Here is a 19108-nt window from a genome sequence, read left to right as displayed (position 1 = left end):
GTTCCTGTTGTTGTGAGCGCATCTGTTCCAGTTACTTTAGTTAGAGAGGACAAAACAAGTTTGGTCATTCAACCTTAAAAAGGCTCACGTTTGTCCTCGAGGAATTTACAAACTATACAACATCCAGCACCGCAGACAATATACATCACAGACACTCAATAATACAAGGAAAACATCTTAAATATGGTGAAAAAGAGACAGAAACAAAAGTCAAAGTGAGACAGAATCAACCATGATTGTGTTGCTGCATGTGTTGTAGACAGTTGTCAACATTTCCTTCTCCCACTGATTAAAACCTTATCTTGTTTCTCAGAAGCAGAGGCCAAAGCGAGTGAAAGCCATCTACAACTGTGCGGCCGACAACCCGGACGAGCTGACCTTCTCCGAGGGCGAGGTGATCGTGGTGGATGGAGAGGAGGACCAGGAGTGGTGGGTCAGTATCACTCACGCTACTGGTTTCTTTCACATGAGATTACATGAGCGTCTCTTGTCCCACTGTGGTCCTGTTTCTACGATCGCTAAGCAACCACGGTGGCTCACAGCAAAAAAAAGCTGTGACCTCGTTCTGGCCGTTATCCCGCACCGCCTCCTCCTCGTCCTCCTTCTCTTTTCCCGCCTGCTGTTGCTTCCTCTGTGGAGCCCTTGTGTGAACACCGACCAGCTGTGGCTTGTTTTCCTCGGAGCCACCGCGGCAGATTTGACCGTATTTAGTCAATCTCTTTCCCTGTGGCCCTGTACGGACCCCGTGTCCCCCGAGGTCCCGTCCTCCACGCTTCCTCTCTGCGTTATCACCCCTTCTGTGTTTCTCCTACTGAAATGAAAGCATCGTACTAACAGGCGATGAAGTCACTGTGATGCATAATTGGAGTTTAATTGGATTATTGTGTTACTTTGAGTATCAGCGTAAAAAATAAGGGTGTTTTGTTGTATGTTAAACAAGAGTGCAGCTCGGGCAGCATTTCTCTGTCCAAACTCTGTCCAAGCCCAGGAGATGAGTATCCAAACCCGACCTGAACCTGACAGGAATTCTAGTTTTTATCTCTGAACCCGAGCTTGACAAAGGAAATTTAACCTGCACTGAGTTTGTGTTACTCTGTTCCTGACACACATGGATATTGCTTGATTTCCCCGATTTAAACAACGTGTTAAGTGTAAAAATCTGCCCAGCCAACGTGACCAAACCAAACCTGAATATCACTTCAGCATTTTGTCCGAACTCCACACTCCAGTGAAGACGCCGTGTTGATAACATGACTTTTATCTCTTGTGTGTTGTCAGTTATATCCAGACCAGCCTGGATCAATACTTGATAAAACCATTGCTTGTTATTCTGTATATTTTTTTTTTAGAGCAGAAACATGTCCTAGCTTTTTTTTCCAGGTATAGAAGACGTTTAAAAACCCTTAATGGACATAAATAAGTTCCCTTAAGGTAATATCGTACAGTAAATACATTTTTTATATATTACTGAGATAGTGGTTGTGATTTAGACCCTCATAGTTTTAGATGGTGTTTAGTAGAGATGGATGTTGACACTGATTTCTCACTTCAAATTCAATTCAATTTAGATTCAGTTCTAATTTGTCTTATCTTGGTTTAGGTATTGCAATTTGGCTTTAATCAGGTTCCAAAAATAGAGTAAAACTTCATCATAAAAACGTATGATTTTGATCTTGCGACATAATTGTGTTAAACCTTTTTGACTGAAATAACCTTTTCAGCGTGTTATTAGTCATTTAAAACCATGTAGACATGTATTTCATTGCCTCTAATTCTACCAGTTTGAATCTTAACTCCATGCACAACATTTAGAATAATTTTGTTATTAATGAATCGTTACGGAATCATTCAACCCTGTTTTTTGTTTTAGCTAGTCCCAGTGTTAACATGTGTTTGAGTGATGTATATGTGCTTAGGTGACATATACATCACTACACAGTAGTACAATGTTTTGGTGTCCTGGTGAAATAAGACTTTCCCAAAAAAGTGATTACCATCCTTAAAATCCAGGATTTTGGTTTGTGTCTGCCCTCCGACCTTTCACCTCTGTCTTCCTTCTTCTAGCTGGGCCACATCGAAGGTGATCCAATGAGAAGAGGAGCCTTCCCGGTCACGTTTGTACACTTCATCGCTGACTGAAAGATCTCAATGGGTCCCAGGAGGTGTCCCGGGGCGCAGCGTTTCACCTCCACCTGCTGCCTGTGTCTTTCGACACCCCCCACCCCCCACCCACCAACCCACCAACCCACCATCATCCCAGTGTTTGTCGACATCATCGGCATCATCAGCATCATCAGCGGGCTTGAGGAAGCGTTGCTGATCCATTACCTTAGCTGCAAATTTGGTGTCGTGGATTTTAATGCTTGCTGTTAATGTTTCTGAGACAGACTCTTAGAATTCAAAAAACTCTTTATGATTGTAGTGAACGGCCTCTCGCAATAAATGCACTTTCTTGTCTTTATCCTTGCTACAACATGAGACGACGTGACATGATGAAGTTTGTGTACAGAGTTCTTTTCTCCCGTTTTTCTGCAAATGTACCAGTGAAGACTCCAGCAATGTATCTTAACTTTAACTAACGACTGTAAGAGTGAACGTAGACGACATGCTTACATTCCACCTCCGTGCATGTGTGATTTTTATAAAAGCCCACCTGCTTCTAGGTGTAGTGGCCCTCCTGTGTGGAGGTTTCTCTATTGGTGCTAAGTTAAACCCCAGAATATGCTCGAAGCTGCACCCAGGGGGCGCTATCCTCCCTGTCCCTGTTTTCATAGAGAGACATTAAAGTGCTGCATGTAAAGAAAAGCCTTCACCTCAGCTGCTCTGGGAGAAGATGCTTCCCCCCCCTACGTGTGTAGAGTGAGAGAGCTGCACATGAATTCGGTCCTCCCTTTTTTCTGCCTGAGCTATTTTAGGAAAACATCAACACTTCTTCCTCCCGAACTTCTTTGGGTCAATGATGACAGTGACTGGAGCCGCAGCAGCAGCAGCCAGTAATTACCTTCATGGCCAGTCAACACCTCAGGCTGTCTTCACCTGACATCTGCCTTATTAGAGAAAGAGGGAGTGTGTGTGTCGGCTGCAGAGAATAAACTGAAGATGACAGTATTCAAGAATATCGAAGAAAGAGGAAATTAAAAAAGAAAGATCGAGGGAATGTGACAAAAAGCAGAAGTTGGCTGTGACTTCTGTTGCTTCCTCTTGTCTTTTAGCGCACTAACGCTCCAACGTGCTGATATTATTATTTTTATTTTGACACTGTCTACAACCACACGCAAAGAAGAATGTCCTTCCCACAGCTTAAGCTTCTCATACTTGTACATAACAGGGGTTCTATAATGTAGAAAGATTAGTGGATCTATAGTGTTATTAAATAAATATAAAACACACTGTAATTAACTTTGGTTGTAGAGCAACTTTCTTTCTGTTCAAAATGTTGATATCGAGCCTTCCATGGATTTGTGAATGACAAGAAGAGAAGTGTGTGAATCACTGAGCTGATTCCCTCGCTCTCTTCATCGTGTTTAATATGAACTCACTGGAAACAGGAAGATTTAATAACCTATTCATGTACATATGTTTGGTTTGGTTTTGTTGATATTTAAATGTAAAGAGCAGAGTAAGCGTGGGCAGTAAATGTCTTTTTAATGCACTGTGGTGATGAGCAGTTACAGATGTGACCTCAGCTGGACCTGTGTGTGTGTGTACGTGCACGTGCACTCAGAACACAAACACACTCACACTGCTGGGAAAATACCCTCATCAGTTCATTCTCATTAACTGTCTGTGGATCACTGCGTCGACTCTTAACTCTGTTGTGGAAGAAAATGGGAAAATGAAACTGGAATAATAAAATATGAAATAATACGATGATCTTGTTTGACTGGTCTGAATGTTAAATGAGTTTGTGGTCAATTTATGGAAACGATTCCAAGTTTTAGTAAATAATTGATATGAAAAGTGTTCTTTATTTGAGTCTTAAGACCTAAATGCACAAAACTACTTCAACTATTAGACTTATATTAATATATATTATATACTTCAACTATTCTATTAAAGTATTAGTATTAGTAAGTATAAACTTACTTACTGGTGTGAATCTCAAGTCAAAGATAGATGATGAAACATGAGCTCCCTCTGTTGGGCGATATTTCTGCATTACTGCATCCACATTTTAGAAAGCAGAAGGAACATGTGAAAGAAAAGTATTTTTCTATTAAAACCACTTGTGGATTAACGGCGGGAAAAACTAAACATTAAAAAGCAAAGACAACACTAACATAAGGAGAAAGAACATTTTAATCAGTAAAATACTTCAAATACAAAACGTCCTCTCTTTTATTGTACCAGATCAAATACATTTCACAACCCAAGCTCAACTGGAATGAGGTGAACAGGAAGAGCATATGTCCCAAGTGATGTCCAGTTTGCGCCATGATTGTAAACACTTTTTTGTTGCTCCTAAATCTTTCTGATGCTTTTTTACAGCCCCTTCAGGTTTCTCTGGTATCAGGTGTAAAAAACAAGTCAGAAAATACATCAAGCTTTTGGTACCAAGAGATTTTAACAAGAGAAAATAAGAAATGTGCACAAAACCCAATTTATTAAGAAATGCTGTTGTACCGACACTGTTGTTTAAACACAAAGACACAAAAAGATGTAAAACCTCCGAAGGGATCTAGAGGTTTCCACGTGAGGAGAAACAAACTGTGGCTCATAAATACTGTGTGTACCGTCAAGTTTGAATGTATCCCATGAATCATCACATGCTGACACACCTAGGTGGAGATGTGTTGCAGCATCATGTACCGTCATTTATATAAATATGAGGCGTTTACATTTCCCAGATAAAAACTGTGCACTGTCATCCAAAGGTTTTTTTTAAATGCAACCATTTCCCTTCTTTCCAAACTTTATTTTGAAAGGTCAAAGGAAGAGGTGAGGTAAAGGAAGCTAATTCCAGGGGAAATGATTACCAACAAATTCACTGTAGAAGGAGACTGAATGAGACTCTGCCATCGAATCACCGGCTAGAATCATGAAAACTAACAAAGAGCAGATTGACCCTGCACTTCAAGGTTCAGTGTGTTTAGTGACATCTAGTGGTGACGTTTCATGTGGCAGCTGAATACCCCTCACCACAATTTAGATGAAAAAACACAGGATAAGTTTATATTCAATTTCTGCCAATAGTTCCCTTTAAGCTACATCTAACACACTGAGCATTTAACAACTGTGAACAATAACAGAAAAGTTGGGTGAAAAGGGAAATGGTCACATGTTTAACAAACAAACTGCAGGTTTGCTGGTTTTCTTATTGTCTGCTGCTGGGATTGTCGGCTGCTGGGATTGTTCCTGGACAGATCTCGGCACTGGTCCATGTCTCTGACCTCAGGACTTGTCGGACGTCAGAGCGCAGTCAAAAGAAGTCGAAAGCACTTTGCAGATGGACTGAGCCTGCTCCTGTTCAGACAAATGGAGAATCGGGTTTAATAACCTTAAATCTTAGTTTGTGTTACTGTTTACGTTGTTTCACTTTGCACTCGGTCCCACTTACGGAGCTGCTGCACTGGTACACCCAGATGCTGCACTCTTCCTGCCGCGGGTCAGTGGTTTTGAGAGCCAGGAGGTTCTTCCCGGCGCCGAGGCCATCGTCGTAACACAGCATGCGCACGATCAGGTAGAGAGGGTGGCGATGCAGCACGTCCTGTTCAAGGGAAAACACTCCATCGGTGACTCATAACATGCAGAATACATTTCTTAGATTTTTTTGCTACATGGTCAAGAGAGGTAATCGTTTTCAGCCAGTGTGGTTTCAGATGTATTTTGGCTCCGCACTGGATTATGTCCCCAGAAAGTGGGGAAATCACTGAAATTATGCTGAATTTACTTGAACCATGCAGTTTGACTCCATTGATGAGTCTTCCATCACTCTATGTTTTGCGCTGCTACTCACACACTGGTCCAGCGAGGCCACTTTGACGCCGTACTTGGACACTCCCAGAATCATGTCCTCCTCTCCGGGGACAAACGGCAGCTTTCTGTCTTGCTGAGAGACGGAGCAGAATGTGTAAATCAGTCTGTCTCTGGAAGCATCGTCCCTCCATCACAGTCTCTGTCTCTTCTCACCTGAGCAGCATCAATGTAGTTGATGAGGTCCAGAGGCTCCTGCAGCGTCCTGCTTACGTCAAACTGTAACTTCTCGATGGCTCCCACGTACTTCACCCGGAACTCGGCACACGCGTCAGATGCACTGTTACCTGAAGTGACAGAAGACGAGTTGGTTAAAGAAGAAAAGGGCACAGCAGGAGGAGAAGGGGAGTAAAACGTGTCTGGGGACCGACCTGAGCTCTTAGTGGAGTCTGTGTCGAGGCTGGCAACCGTGCTCGATCTGGAGAGCCCCCCCAAACTAGAATCTACAGACTGGACACAAACAAGAGCAGGTAAGAAGACATGGACCAAAGTCCAGATATTTTCATGAAATTTGCCGGAGGAGCTGATCTGTGACGATATACATTTCTGAGTCAGTTGCTCTGGACATTTTTTGAGTAACTTTTCCTGCCAGCTACCTGGTAAAATCTGGAAAATATTTAAGTGTGCCAATGTGAGAATAAAGCAGGAACATTTCTGGAAAATTGGTGTGTTGGTGATGTTTCTAACACTTGACGGAGCAAAACTGGAACAATAAATATATCTTAGGATGGAGAAGAGGAGCCATGCATGAGGAAGACGCTGATGAAGATGTCTTCTTGGAAACACAACGAGATTCAAGAGGAGATTCTCAGTCATCCGGGTCATAGTATCTTCAGAAGTTGGAACTTTGAGAGCATTTGGTGATACGGGCCGATGCTGGTGTTTATGTGAAAAACACTAATGTAAAATGTCTAAAGTTCAGGTATGAATAGCTAATGATTCTGTGTGTGTGTGTGTGTGTGTGTGTGTGTGTGTGTGTGTGTGTGCGTGTGTGTGTGTGTGTGTGTGTGTGTGTGTGTGTGTGTGCGTGTGCGTGTGCGTGTGCGTGTGCGTGTGCGTGTGTGTGTGTGTCTTAGTGTACCTTGCTCTTAGTGCTGATCTCGCTGCTTTGCGAGCTGCTGCTGCTGTGGCGCTTCTTGACTTTCCGGAACATCCTTCACCATGACGACCCCATCGAGGCCTCCGACCCCCCCCTCCACCGACCTGGATCATGGCGGAGCACAGTGTTAAAGACCAGTCAGAGTTGCCCTCTCTCGTCTTAGCGGAGGTGATGAATAATTGAGTGTGAAACACAGAGTAGACTGAATTTTTGACAACGGCTAAATGAGAGTGGAGACCTTCAGCTTAACAATTCTTGTAGCTATGCTCCTCTGTTTGCTCTTAATGTGTCTGTGACAGCTGCACAGCCTCTCACATCATATGAATTATAGAGTGTTATTCAAGCTAGACTCATTCTGAAGCAACAAACACAATAATAATACTAGAGCTGAGCCAAAGGGGCTTTTGAGGCCAAGGCCGGTACCAAGATTCAGGAGTAAAACTTTTACTAAACTGAGATTTATCGACTGTTATGCGTTTAAAAATGAAATGATTCCAGAAAACCCTTAAGACAAAGAAATGTAATGTGTGCTCTGTGTTTTACAGTTACAAATAAAAACAGATACACCCAGATAGAACTTTCAAAATAATGTAGAAAATAAACAGATTTTTTTAAATCTAAATATCAGTACATCTTTTCTGCATTGTTTATTCTGTAAAATAAATGTTTTCCGATCAACAAACATCTTTTTAAATATGCGTGGATCAAATAGCTTCTTTTTTTTGCGATGTCCTGTTTAGATCTTGGGTCAATATTTCAAAAACAGTGCTGCCCAAAACAACTCTGCTTTGAAGACACTGAACCAAAGACATTTTTATGTTTTACTTTCAGTTTCAAATGACCTTACTTTTGTTTTGTGAAAGAAGTTGGCTTTGGTTTTAACTTGACTATTTCCACAACTCCCCAATTCCACATCTGGAGGCAGATAATATAATATACAAACATATATAATATAACTTTATAATAACAACCATTTAACAGTAATAAACACAGATTTGAATTAGCTATATGGTGCTTGTAATAGTTTGATCAGAAGGAGCAGCTTCAGATGATCATTCTTCATGTTGTGGTTGAGCGTAGGAGTGATATAACGGATATGATGGTCTCTCTCTCTCTCTCTCTTCTTTATTCTCTCTCTTTGTTCTTCTTTTCTCTCTCTCTCTTCTATCTCTGTCTATTCCTTCTTCTCTCTCTTTGTTCTTCTCTTCTCTGTCTATTCTTTCTTTTCTCTCTCTCTCTTCTATCTGTCTATTCTTTCTTCTCTCTCTTATCTCACTACGACCACACAACACTTCTAACAGAGGTCTCCTCCCATTGAAAAGGAGCCAACATCCTGTATTTCTCTATTATAAAGTAAGAAAAGTCACAAACTACCTTGAGATCACGTGTGTTGGGCTTCGTTGCAATTCCAAATAAAGTGAAACTGAAAAGTGACCTCGATTAAACCACTTTATATGTTCTACACCTGCAGCCATTGAACTTCTCCAACCTCCATCAGAGGAACAGCAGGGTTTAGAGGTGGTGGTTCAGAGATGGAGGTTTAGTGATGGAGGTTCAGACATGGAGGTTTAGAGATGGAGGTTGATAGATGGAGGTTTGGAGATGGAGGTTTAGAGATGGAGGTTTAGAGATGGAGGTTTAGAGATGGAGGTTCAGAGATGGAGGTTCAGAGATGGAGGTTTAGAGATGGAGGTTTAGACATGGAGGTGTTTCTTTACCGTGGAACCAGCTCTGTACTGGGGTGATCGTTCAAACACCACAGTCTCCATGACACCAGTACAACACCAGTATCAAACCATCTCTACATTCAGCTAAACTCTAACCTACATTAACCTCCATCCGCTGGAAGAGAAAAGCCCCAACTCCTCCAGCTCCACCTTAAATGCCCCCCCACCCCACCTCAGTCTCTGGTTTAAAACAAGACTTTCTCCGGAGGCTCTAACGAACACAAACACACACCGGAAGTGGAAAACCAACACAACACACACTCTTACCTGTGTGGATCGTGTGTCTGTGTGTGATCGCGGTGTGGGATCTGGAGTTTCTTTGTGTGTTTACCTCCGGTTCGTCTCCTCTTCTCCCGCAGCCTCCACCCAAAGGCGACGCAGATCCAGCCCGACGAGAAACTGAGTTAAAGTTGCGTACGTGTCTTAATAACACGTTGGATGTTAGTGTAATGAAAATGTGTGTTTGTTGTGTTGCGTGTGGTTTTTTTGTTCTTCGTTATTTCCTTGTTTTAATCGCGCGAATTCGAAAAAAACAGTCCAACGTTTGACTCGGAGCTTTTCTCCACGCTCTCGGTTTCTCGTCGGCGGTGTTTTGGAGCACCAACCGGAAGTGTGCCGTCTCCGCCCTCATTCATTCATCACACAAACCAGCACCTGTGACCGGATGTGTTTCTATAATGTCTCTTTTAAATTAACGCGTTAAATTCAGCGATCATGGCTTCGAAACGTAAAGTAGACGTGATTGTTCCGGCTGAGGAGAGCGATCAGCTTATTATCCGTCCGCTGTGAGTTCATTTAGATACATGTGTGTGTGTTTGTGTTTGTGTGAAGAGATTATTAATGTTGCTTCAACATGGAATCACAGAAATAACCAATGCATGTGAATTACATGTCATTAATGTGTTTTGTCCTGTGCAGGGGAGCTGGTCAGGAAGTGGGAAGATCATGCATCATCATGGAGTTCAAAGGGAGGAAAATCATGGTAAATACAAATAGATATAGAGATGAATGTATTAGTGGATCAGAAAATGATCCATGATTGATAACAGTCATCGTTTTGTGTTTGGATTTCCTGCTTTTATTTGTCGTATATCAAACTGAAAACTGAATATTTATGGGTTTTGGTTTTATAGATTTAGCAATAATAAAAACAATAGTAAGAAGTCAGATTAAAATATAGGTAATTGTTAGTTGCAGCCCTAAGATTAAAGTTCTTCGAATGTACGAAATAAATTTGCTTTTATTATTTAAATACAACAGGCCTGCTAGTTGGAGCAAAACATGCAACTTTACATTGTTACCTTGTTCATGCTGCTGTTATTGATGGATTTTATTGTTTTGGTTTATTGTTGTTCTGTTGTGGTGTGTGTGTGTGATTCCCTGGCCGATTCAAATCAAATGATATTTTCACAGCTGGACTGTGGCATCCACCCGGGCTTGGAGGGAATGGACGCTCTCCCCTACATCGACTTGATCGACCCAGCTGAGATCGACCTGCTGCTCATCAGCCAGTGAGTCTTCAGTCTTAGAGGGGGGGGGGGGGTCTTATCTAGTTTCCTCCACCAGGTTCAAAGAAACACGTCCATTTACTTGTACTGTGTTAGTTGAATGAAGTTACTCTACCTTAGCATGGATGTGTCATTGGATCTTCATGTGCGTGTCCTCTGGTTAGTTTCCACCTGGATCACTGTGGTGCTCTGCCCTGGTTCCTCCAGAAGACCAGTTTTAAAGGCAGGACGTTCATGACCCATGCCACCAAGGCCATCTATCGCTGGCTGCTGTCGGACTATGTCAAAGTCAGGTAGGAGTAGATGTCCTAATTCAGAAGTGCCTCTCTACTATTCTGGATTATGATGTAACTTAATCATTGAATGCATTGCAGTAACATTTCTTTGGACGACATGCTGTACACCGAGTCCGACCTGGAGGAGAGCATGGAAAAGATCGAGACCATTAACTTCCACGAGGTCAAAGAGGTTGCTGGAATCAAGTTCTGGTGTTACCATGCTGGTCACGTGCTGGGAGCGGCCATGTTCATGATCGAAATAGCCGGAGTCAAGGTACAGAATGACAGGACGTCCTGGTTTGTTGGATTTTCAGTTTCTTCATAGAAACCAGTTTAGTTAAGATTTATTTGATCCTCCCCCCTATAGCTGCTGTACACAGGAGACTTCTCCCGACAAGAAGACCGACATCTCATGGCAGCTGAGATCCCCAGTGTCAAACCCGACATCTTAATAATAGTATGCAATAAAGGCCTTGTTTTTAAATTCACAGTGGATACTCTCTCCAATGGAGCTTCATGTGATAAATGCTGTTCTTTATTCCTTCTGCAGGAGTCAACGTATGGCACCCACATCCACGAGAAGAGGGAGGAGCGTGAAGCCCGGTTCTGTAACACCGTGCATGACATCGTCAACAGAGAAGGTCGCTGTTTGATCCCCGTGTTCGCTTTGGGACGGGCCCAAGAACTGCTGCTCATCCTGGGTGAGAAGTCCTGAACTAGTACCTGCTCCGGAATTTATCTGTAAATTACAAATTCATCTTTTGAGTTATGGAACCGGATTTCAGTTAATATATTTAAAAAGTTGTTTTTTTCTGTTGTATCTTTATTTTGTCATTGATCTGTCCCTCAGAAAGTCTGTGAAGTTGTGCTGTGTTTTTCCCCTCTAGACGAGTACTGGCAGAACCACCCGGAGCTCCACGACATTCCCATCTACTACGCCTCATCCCTGGCCAAGAAGTGCATGTCTGTGTACCAGACCTACGTCAACGCAATGAATGATAAGATCCGCAAGGCCATAAATATCAACAACCCTTTTGTCTTCAAGCACATCAGCAACCTGAAGGTAGAGCCTGTTACTGTGCTTCACTCTCTTGAGGCCCAGTTAGCGTTGTATCTTCTCCATGTGGTGTCTGGAAGCTGCTGCCGACCTGTACCTGTGTTCTTCACAGAGCATGGATCATTTCGATGACATCGGCCCCAGCGTGGTGATGGCGTCTCCTGGTATGATGCAGAGCGGCCTGTCCAGGGAGCTCTTTGAAAGCTGGTGCACCGATAAAAGAAACGGCGTCATCATCGCCGGATACTGTGTGGAGGGAACACTCGCTAAGGTCAGAGCTCAGCGACAGGGAAGTGTGGTTTCTGCTTTAAGAATACAAAGATTCCGTGGTGATTTTAGCCTGAAATTTCTGGTGGTGCAATTTTGTATGACGTCATGTCACCGTCACAAAAATAGAGGTAGCTGATTATTATAAGCAGTAGTCCTATATAGACCAGTAATATATACCACGGGCTGCATTTTGAGTGCCAGCAGGGAGCAAAAATCCTATTTCAAATACATTTCACATGCTTTACCGCTCAGTGCGACACAAAGATGTTGCCTATAATACAGCATTAAAATAAAATGATGCAATTTAGCAAAAAGATTAGACAGACATATAGCTCAAATAACTTGCATAATTTATTAAACAAAACTTTGTAAAAAAGACGATTGTCCTTCAGCTCCAAAAACATACATGTGCCAGGTTAACTCCTTAACGGACTTTTACATGGTCAAAATAAAAGTTTATTACTTCAAGGTTCATCAGATAATAATCATTTCAGTTTAGGAAATAGATGGTGGGTAAGATTAACGAAGTAAAAAACTGAATTTAGCAGACAAGTTTAGTTTTCACTGTAATACGTTACAATACATCAACATCAATACTCTGAATAAAGAGCTTTAGGAGATGTAATGCTACTTTAAACAGCTGCTCTGAACATGCAGATGTGACTTTAAATACTCACGTTTCAGTTGACCACAGTAAATCTGTCTCTGCAGAATAATAATCTGTGTAACGTAGTCAAGTAACAAGCCAGGTACAGAGACACCGAGACCTGCCCATCACTACCAACACATATATACAATACTAAACTTTACTTACCGCAGAAACAGGAGCGCAGACGTCTTTAGCTTCTCCGTCAGGAGAACAAGCCGAGCATCAACCCGTATTATTCATCCAATATGTGAGTGAAACCTCTCCACAGACTCAAGTCATGTTCACTGACGGGGGATAGCCTGTTAGCCTGTTAGCCTGTTAGCTCAGGTGAAGCCGAGCAGGCAACAGGCTAGGAGCTGGAGTCGTGTTTCGCATTGTTCGAGTCGAGTTGCTAGGCAGATTTCGTGGGGCACATCTGGGAGTGCCCCATCTCCCAATCTTAACTTTGGCCTGTGTGGTTCACGATCATTGGTGTTTGCATGGCAACAGACTTAAGGTTGCGACGTTGCCCCACAGAGCAGAGAGGGGTAAAGCATTTCACAGAGCAAGCACACAGACAGAAACACACACGAATCAAATTACTCCAAAACAAGACTATAATGCTTGTGAGTCAAGTTTATTCACACGCACATTCACGCTACTTTGCATATCAAAGTACAGATGTATTGAGCTTTCTGCACAACAGCGCCATCTGGATCTGGTGGGGCAGTGCCCCAAATGTAGAAACGCCACTGCAAAGATTCATCTAGTTTCCCTGATAAAAGTTCACTTGTGTCCGACAGTTTTAATGTCATCTAAGCTTAAATTAGTTTTGTTCTATTGAAACTGAGCGTGTGTAGCCACAGCAACTTATTGTGTTTATTGCGTGTTGGCTGCAGCACATCATGTCTGAGCCGGAGGAGATCACCACCATGTCGGGACAGAAGCTGCAGCTGAAGATGTCGGTGGACTACATCTCCTTCTCTGCCCACACCGACTACCAGCAGACCAGCGAGTTCATACGGGCGCTCAAACCCCCGCACGTGGTAGGAAAAAAAACTGTTTTGTTAAGAATGTGCTGTTTTTTGTCCCCATAGATATAAATTCTTTTAAGTTCTCCGTGTTTATTCTCAGATCCTGGTCCACGGGGAGCAGAACGAGATGGCCCGTCTGAAGGCTGCTCTGATCAGAGAGTATGAGGATAACGATCAGGTTCACATCGAAGTTCACAACCCTCGCAACACGGAGGCGGTCACCCTGAACTTCAGAGGAGAGAAACTGGCCAAGGTCAACAATCTACCTGTGTTCTCTTTCCTCCATTAAGGCTTTTAATGGCTTGAAGCCACTCTGTGCTTCTTGTGTCTTCAGAATGTTGTGTCCAGCCCTGACAGACTTTGCTCCGTCTCGCAGGTGATGGGCTCTCTGGCGGATAAGAAGTGCACTCAGGGTCAGAGGGTGTCAGGCATACTGGTGAAGAAGAACTTCAACTACCACATCCTCAATCCCTCCGACCTTTCCAGTAAGTCAATTGCATTTCTCCCAAACTCTCCAGCCGGAGGCTTCCAGTTTTTTGTAAGTTGAGAACTGATTCAAAAACTAGAAAAATCCAATAAGATCTTCAGACACAGATCAGCTGCAGAGAGTGTGAATTTGTTACAGATGTTTATTGTGCACCAGGGAGCTTACAGCAGTGTCCTCAGTGCACTGTGCTGTTAGCTGTGTTGATCTGAGGGTTCTGTCTTGTAGCATACACGGAGTTGGCCATGAGCACGGTTAAACAGAGCCAGGCCATCCCCTTCACCGGACCTTACTCCCTGCTCGTCTGCCACCTGAGGAACCTCACTGGTAAGACCAGGAAATATTGTTTGTGTGTTCCATTTCTGCAAAAGTTCAACTGATTTCAATGTCAATATATCTAAGTTCAGTCCGTATTTGTTGTCTCAGGTGACGTGGAAGAGCTGGACGGAACTGAGAAGAACACTTTGAAGCTTTTTAAAAATGTCACTCTGATTCACGAGGTCGGGATGGTGGTGCTGGAGGTGAGTACGGAGTAATAATAATGTAACAAAAAAAAATCTCCTCGCGATATAATTGGACTCTAAACAACCTTATCATAATTGTGCCAGGTTGAGCGTGTGTGCAAAGTTGAGAGGTTGAGGGAGAAAGAGACAATGCGACTGAGAGGGTTTATTATTGCACATATAATAATAATAGTATAAAGGTGAGCACGCAAATACATTTATTTATCACAGAAAAAATTTTTGTTTGCCCAAATTAAATAATTTCAGGCTTGCATGTATTTATCTTTAAAATATAATTTAATTTGTTGCTAAATGTACTTTTATGTCTTCAAAATCTTAAATGTCTTGCTCAGGAATGATGCTACATTTCTCTTATTTCAGTGGGTAGCGAACCCTCTGAACGACATGTACGCTGACGCCGTCACCACCGTGGTGCTGGAGGTGCAGTCGAACCCGAAGGCTCAGAGAGGTCCGTCTGTCCACGCTTTTAGATTTAATTGTTTTTTCTTTCACTGCAGGAACTGTGTAAACCCAATCTTTGTTTTACCAACACTTCAAAACCTTAATACAGTGTTTTTACATTAACAGTCATGCAGACTCAGAGTGTTGTTATGGACATGGACGTCTTCCAAGCCCGACTGGAAGTCATGCTGCAGTGAGTGCAACGCTCCATCTGTGCCAACTGGATTATAACATTGTCTACAATATAAACATTTTTAAATAAATGCAATTCTTCTGAAAAACAGTTTTTCTGTTAATTTTATGATTTGTCTCCTCTCTGTCTTCAGGGACATGTTTGGAGAGGAGTGTGTGGATTTCAGTGACGGTAGAAACATCTCGGTGACAGTCGACGGGAAGACGGTTCTTATTTGCTTGGAGACGAGGGTGAGAGTCTCTCGGACTGACACACTGAGACACAGATTATCTGTTGGTGCAGTATTGTTTTGAATCTCTCACTGAATTCCTCCGGCCTCCTCAGGCGGTGTGCTACGAGGACGAGTGCACGGAGGACGACACGCTGAGAGAGATGGTGGAGCTGGCGGTGCAGCGGCTCTACGACGCCCTCAACCCGGTCATCTGAGGACGGAGACTGGACGAGTGAGCAGCACACGTTCAGAAAACAATGAATATTTGTGCCAAGTTAACGAGAAGATTGTGTTTTTGTGTTGAACACTGCCTAACAAGTGTGTCTAACTTATTGATGAGCCTGACGTCCATGTTTCTGCACTGTCAGGATCCATATTTGTGATATGTGATTTGACAAAACAAATCAGACACGATGCAGCTGTTTGACCTGTACACGTCCTGAAAACCGTCCCCCCCCCCCATTTTAATTACATCTGAAAAGACAGTAGGCCTCTGGGAAATTAAGGGACGAATTCTTAGCATTTACGATGCAAGAGAAGGAACTGAATAAGCTACCGTTTGCCGAGAGGCTTTCTGTTTTGTCATGTAAGCACTTTAATTTATCGTGTATTTAGATGTACCTGCACTGTACTTTTTGTTCGACGCGAGAAATGAGCTGTGTTAACTTCTAACTGTGATGTGAACTGTGAAATTCTAAATGCACTAAATCTGTGTTTTATTGTTATTTGAACTAAAAGGTTTTAAAGAACCTGTTTCCAGTGAATTATTTTGTCACCCTCGTCCTGTATTAGATCAGTGTTTTATTAATGACTAAGGATGACAGTAAATAACAATAAAAGAATCAAGCAACAGTGTTTCACTGAGCTCTGACAGGCTCTGAACATTAATCATTTATTCTTAAAATATCAGCAAAAAACAAACCAAAGATTTGTACAATACATTTTTACCCAAGGCACATTCTTTAACTTCACTGTGTGAGCATAACCTTACAGTTCCTGAATGCCTGTTTAATGCATTTTCAAGAACTGACTCATCTGACATTCTTTACATTGCTATAAATATTTTATAAATTGCAATAAACCCTGGTCAAAAATTAACTGTTGAGGAAGATGACTTTACAAAAGCCAAAGGAGTTGAACTGAAACAATACCAGGTTGTAAATCAACCACTGAATCTTCCTCTGTCTGCATGTGATCACATGCCAACAACATGTGGCAGATAAAAACCCACAGAGTAAAAACAGTACAGAATTAGAATGACACTCAGCAGAGCACATTACCTCCACCAAGGCCCAACAATTAATTCAAGCTGTACTAAATTTCATAGCTACCACTTCCATAACGGTGCCTGTTCATCAATACTCAATAATTATTCCCTGCAGAAATTGTAAAATTGTTGAAAACGTCTGTTATTGCACAAAGTTCTCACATCTTCCTTCCTCCTTGACCCAAACCACATCCATCCTCCAGTTTTGAGTTTTTGTTTAGGTAATCTTGTTTACAAACCAACAAACAAATTAACAGACATGGGTGAAAATCTGATTTCATTTAACTGTTCTACAAACACATAATGAACAATGACTTCACACAGTGACAAGAAGAGCACTGCACTTGTCCTCTGGGGAATTGTTACTCATATGCACGCTGCAACTGCAGATTAATAACTAGTTAATAATTTGGTCTAAAAAATGACCAAACATTTACTTTAATATTTCTCGATAGAGAAAGGCAACAAATCCTCTCATTTGTTCTTGAGTGATGTTTTGTGACATGGTAATTCATTGATAATGACGTGACAGTGGATGTTTGGAGATGAATTGTTGCAGTTCTATGCTTCTCTACCAGTCCGGTGTTTGGTTAGCAGCTCGCATGACGACAGTGTGATCTATAGAAAATCACTCTCTTGGAACAAAACATGATGGAGCTTCATGTCTCTTCCACAGAGAGGTGTACATTAGAGACAGGGTTACATTTGGTAGAGGTAACAGGGCCATGTCCAGCAGTCCTGTCCGGGTCCACGTTCCTCCATCACCCCCGGTTTAGACTGTAAGTTAAACACACAGCCATCACCATCATCAGCGCGACGCACATCTCCATCAGCGTGCTCCTCTTCTCGACCACCGCCTTGTGTCTGTCCCGCAGCAGGTCCTCTCTGCGGGCCCGGATCTCTCTCTCTCTCTGCAGCTGCTCGCTGTAGTGGGACTTGAAGAACTTGTCGAAGTCGTAGACGCCTTCTCGGTTCCAGGCGCCCGCCACAGACCGCCCGCGGCCGGCCTGCTGTGTGGTGGAGGTCCCGGGGTCGTCCTTGGAGGAGGAGGAGGGTCTGGCCGTCGCTAGGAGGTCCGACTGGCTGAGCAGCCCCCGGTCGTACTTCCTCCGCAGCGCCTTGTTGCCCAGCACCGTGTAGGCCTCGCTGATGTCGGAGAAGCGGACGGTGGCCACCTCGCTGCCGGCGTTCCTGTCCGGGTGGAAGACGAAGGACTGCTTGTAGTAGGCGGTTTTGATCTGGGCCTGCGTGGCGCTGGGGGACACCTCCAGGATCTCATAATAGCCGGTCTTGGTTCTGAACAGGGGCTCGGATCGGGTCCCGTTGCTCCCGAACTCCCGGATGAACACAACCTGCGGACTGTGCAGGAAACTCCTCCTGAACTTTGAACGACTCCAGCACCGAGGCAGAGTTTCTCCTCGAATCTGAACCCGGGTCTTATTATAAAGTGAAACATCTGTAAGTCCGTGACAACACTGATATTCAGCGACATTTCCACAGATTTCCTCCTCAGCACCGAGCTCCACTGTCCCACTTATGTAACTGTACCGTGAGCCGGCACCGGTCACTCTGTCCGCGGCTCTTCCGGCTCCCTGCAGGCCGCCATTTGTAAAACAACCCGGCAGAAAGGCGGAGGTCAGGGACGAGGTCTGAGTTAAACTGTTGCCGCGTTTAATGGAACTCTCCCGCAGGTGAAAGTGGAAGAATCTGTCCAATGCTCCTCTTCCAAAACAGAGCCTGACCTCCGCCATCTTGACAGGCTTAACAGAAGAAGACGGATATCCGGGTAGCTGAGGAAGGCTCGAGTTTCTGCAGCGCCCTCCAGTGGCGAGTACGAAGAAGTCAAGTACAAGGGTACAGGAAATAATATTGTAGTCAGTAAAAAATATTTTAAAATGTATTATCCAGGTTTTTAGCAATTGAACAGTTTATCAGATTTTCTAACTCATTAAACATCTTCATAACTGAATATCAAAAAGTGTCCAGCTTAGTGTGAGTACTGGGTTTTGTAACTAAAATAAATATGATGTAAACGTTTAAAACCGGAAAAACTATAATTGACTGAAATACTCTTATTGACTTACCAATAACCAAGCAGGGAATGTGTGCTGATTTTCGAATCACAGGATTTAATTATATCAGTGCAGACAAATCTATTACGATCAAAAGTATGGAAAATTTAGTCAAGTTTTTGAGCTTATGTTCCAAACTCTGAAGCCAGTATTCAGTATTTACAGAGAATAGATCAAGAATTTTAATGTTTAAGTATAAAACATGCAGGAATAAGTCAAATATTACCGTTGCACCACTAACACACCTCAACATTTATATCTTAAATTTTACCAGCACAAATTGGTTTCCAAAAATGAAGACAACTGAAATGTTTGTGTCTATATAGCTTTATGTAACACGTT

General features: G+C 42.9%; 4 protein-coding genes across 6 annotated transcripts in view; 2 read left to right on the top strand and 2 right to left on the bottom strand.

Annotated features, from left to right (window-relative positions):
• asap2a (ArfGAP with SH3 domain, ankyrin repeat and PH domain 2a) overlaps nucleotides 1-3873 on the top strand; it is a 52656-nt gene extending 48783 nt beyond the window's left edge. The window contains exons 27-28 of the mRNA XM_061083273.1: nucleotides 314-433; nucleotides 2065-3873. Coding sequence (XP_060939256.1) covers nucleotides 314-433; nucleotides 2065-2139 — 195 coding nt within the window. The 3' untranslated portion in view covers nucleotides 2140-3873. The remainder of the gene's footprint in view (nucleotides 1-313; nucleotides 434-2064) is intronic.
• A 408-nt stretch (nucleotides 3874-4281) lies between these two features.
• On the bottom strand, nucleotides 4282-9374 carry itgb1bp1 (integrin beta 1 binding protein 1). 2 transcript variants are annotated; one of them, XM_061082659.1, is made up of 7 exons: nucleotides 9131-9374; nucleotides 7055-7176; nucleotides 6345-6423; nucleotides 6130-6260; nucleotides 5957-6049; nucleotides 5558-5707; nucleotides 4282-5463 (listed from the first exon to the last, which is right to left on the bottom strand). In XM_061082659.1, exons 2-7 carry the CDS (start codon nucleotides 7124-7126, stop codon nucleotides 5392-5394), a joined length of 597 nt encoding a protein of 198 aa, XP_060938642.1. In that variant the 5' UTR covers nucleotides 7127-7176; nucleotides 9131-9374; the 3' UTR covers nucleotides 4282-5391. The 2 variants fall into 2 exon arrangements, with proteins under 2 accessions (XP_060938642.1, XP_060938643.1); XM_061082660.1 differs by lacking the exon at nucleotides 9131-9374 and adding an exon at nucleotides 9067-9113.
• A 139-nt stretch (nucleotides 9375-9513) lies between these two features.
• LOC133015880 (cleavage and polyadenylation specificity factor subunit 3) lies at nucleotides 9514-15873 on the top strand. 2 transcript variants are annotated; one of them, XM_061083168.1, is made up of 18 exons: nucleotides 9514-9584; nucleotides 9718-9781; nucleotides 10213-10310; nucleotides 10472-10600; nucleotides 10682-10859; nucleotides 10953-11042; nucleotides 11136-11286; nucleotides 11473-11648; nucleotides 11755-11913; nucleotides 13440-13586; nucleotides 13675-13827; nucleotides 13951-14059; nucleotides 14287-14385; nucleotides 14485-14579; nucleotides 14943-15030; nucleotides 15150-15216; nucleotides 15350-15446; nucleotides 15541-15873. In XM_061083168.1, exons 1-18 carry the CDS (start codon nucleotides 9514-9516, stop codon nucleotides 15640-15642), a joined length of 2073 nt encoding a protein of 690 aa, XP_060939151.1. In that variant the 3' UTR covers nucleotides 15643-15873. The 2 variants fall into 2 exon arrangements, with proteins under 2 accessions (XP_060939151.1, XP_060939152.1); XM_061083169.1 differs by having other exon boundaries at nucleotides 15350-15452; nucleotides 15562-15873.
• A 432-nt stretch (nucleotides 15874-16305) lies between these two features.
• On the bottom strand, nucleotides 16306-18446 carry LOC133015647 (uncharacterized). Its single transcript, XM_061082891.1, has one exon. The coding sequence runs from the start codon at nucleotides 18443-18445 to the stop codon at nucleotides 17456-17458; it is 990 nt and encodes a 329-aa protein (XP_060938874.1). The 5' UTR covers nucleotide 18446; the 3' UTR covers nucleotides 16306-17455.
• Between the last annotated feature and the right edge of the window lie 662 nt (nucleotides 18447-19108).

The sequence above is a fragment of the Limanda limanda genome, chromosome 12 (genome assembly GCF_963576545.1).
Source record: "Limanda limanda chromosome 12, fLimLim1.1, whole genome shotgun sequence".
NCBI classification, from domain to species: Eukaryota; Metazoa; Chordata; class Actinopteri; order Pleuronectiformes; family Pleuronectidae; genus Limanda; species Limanda limanda.
This window is presented reverse-complemented; position numbering and strand designations above follow the sequence as displayed.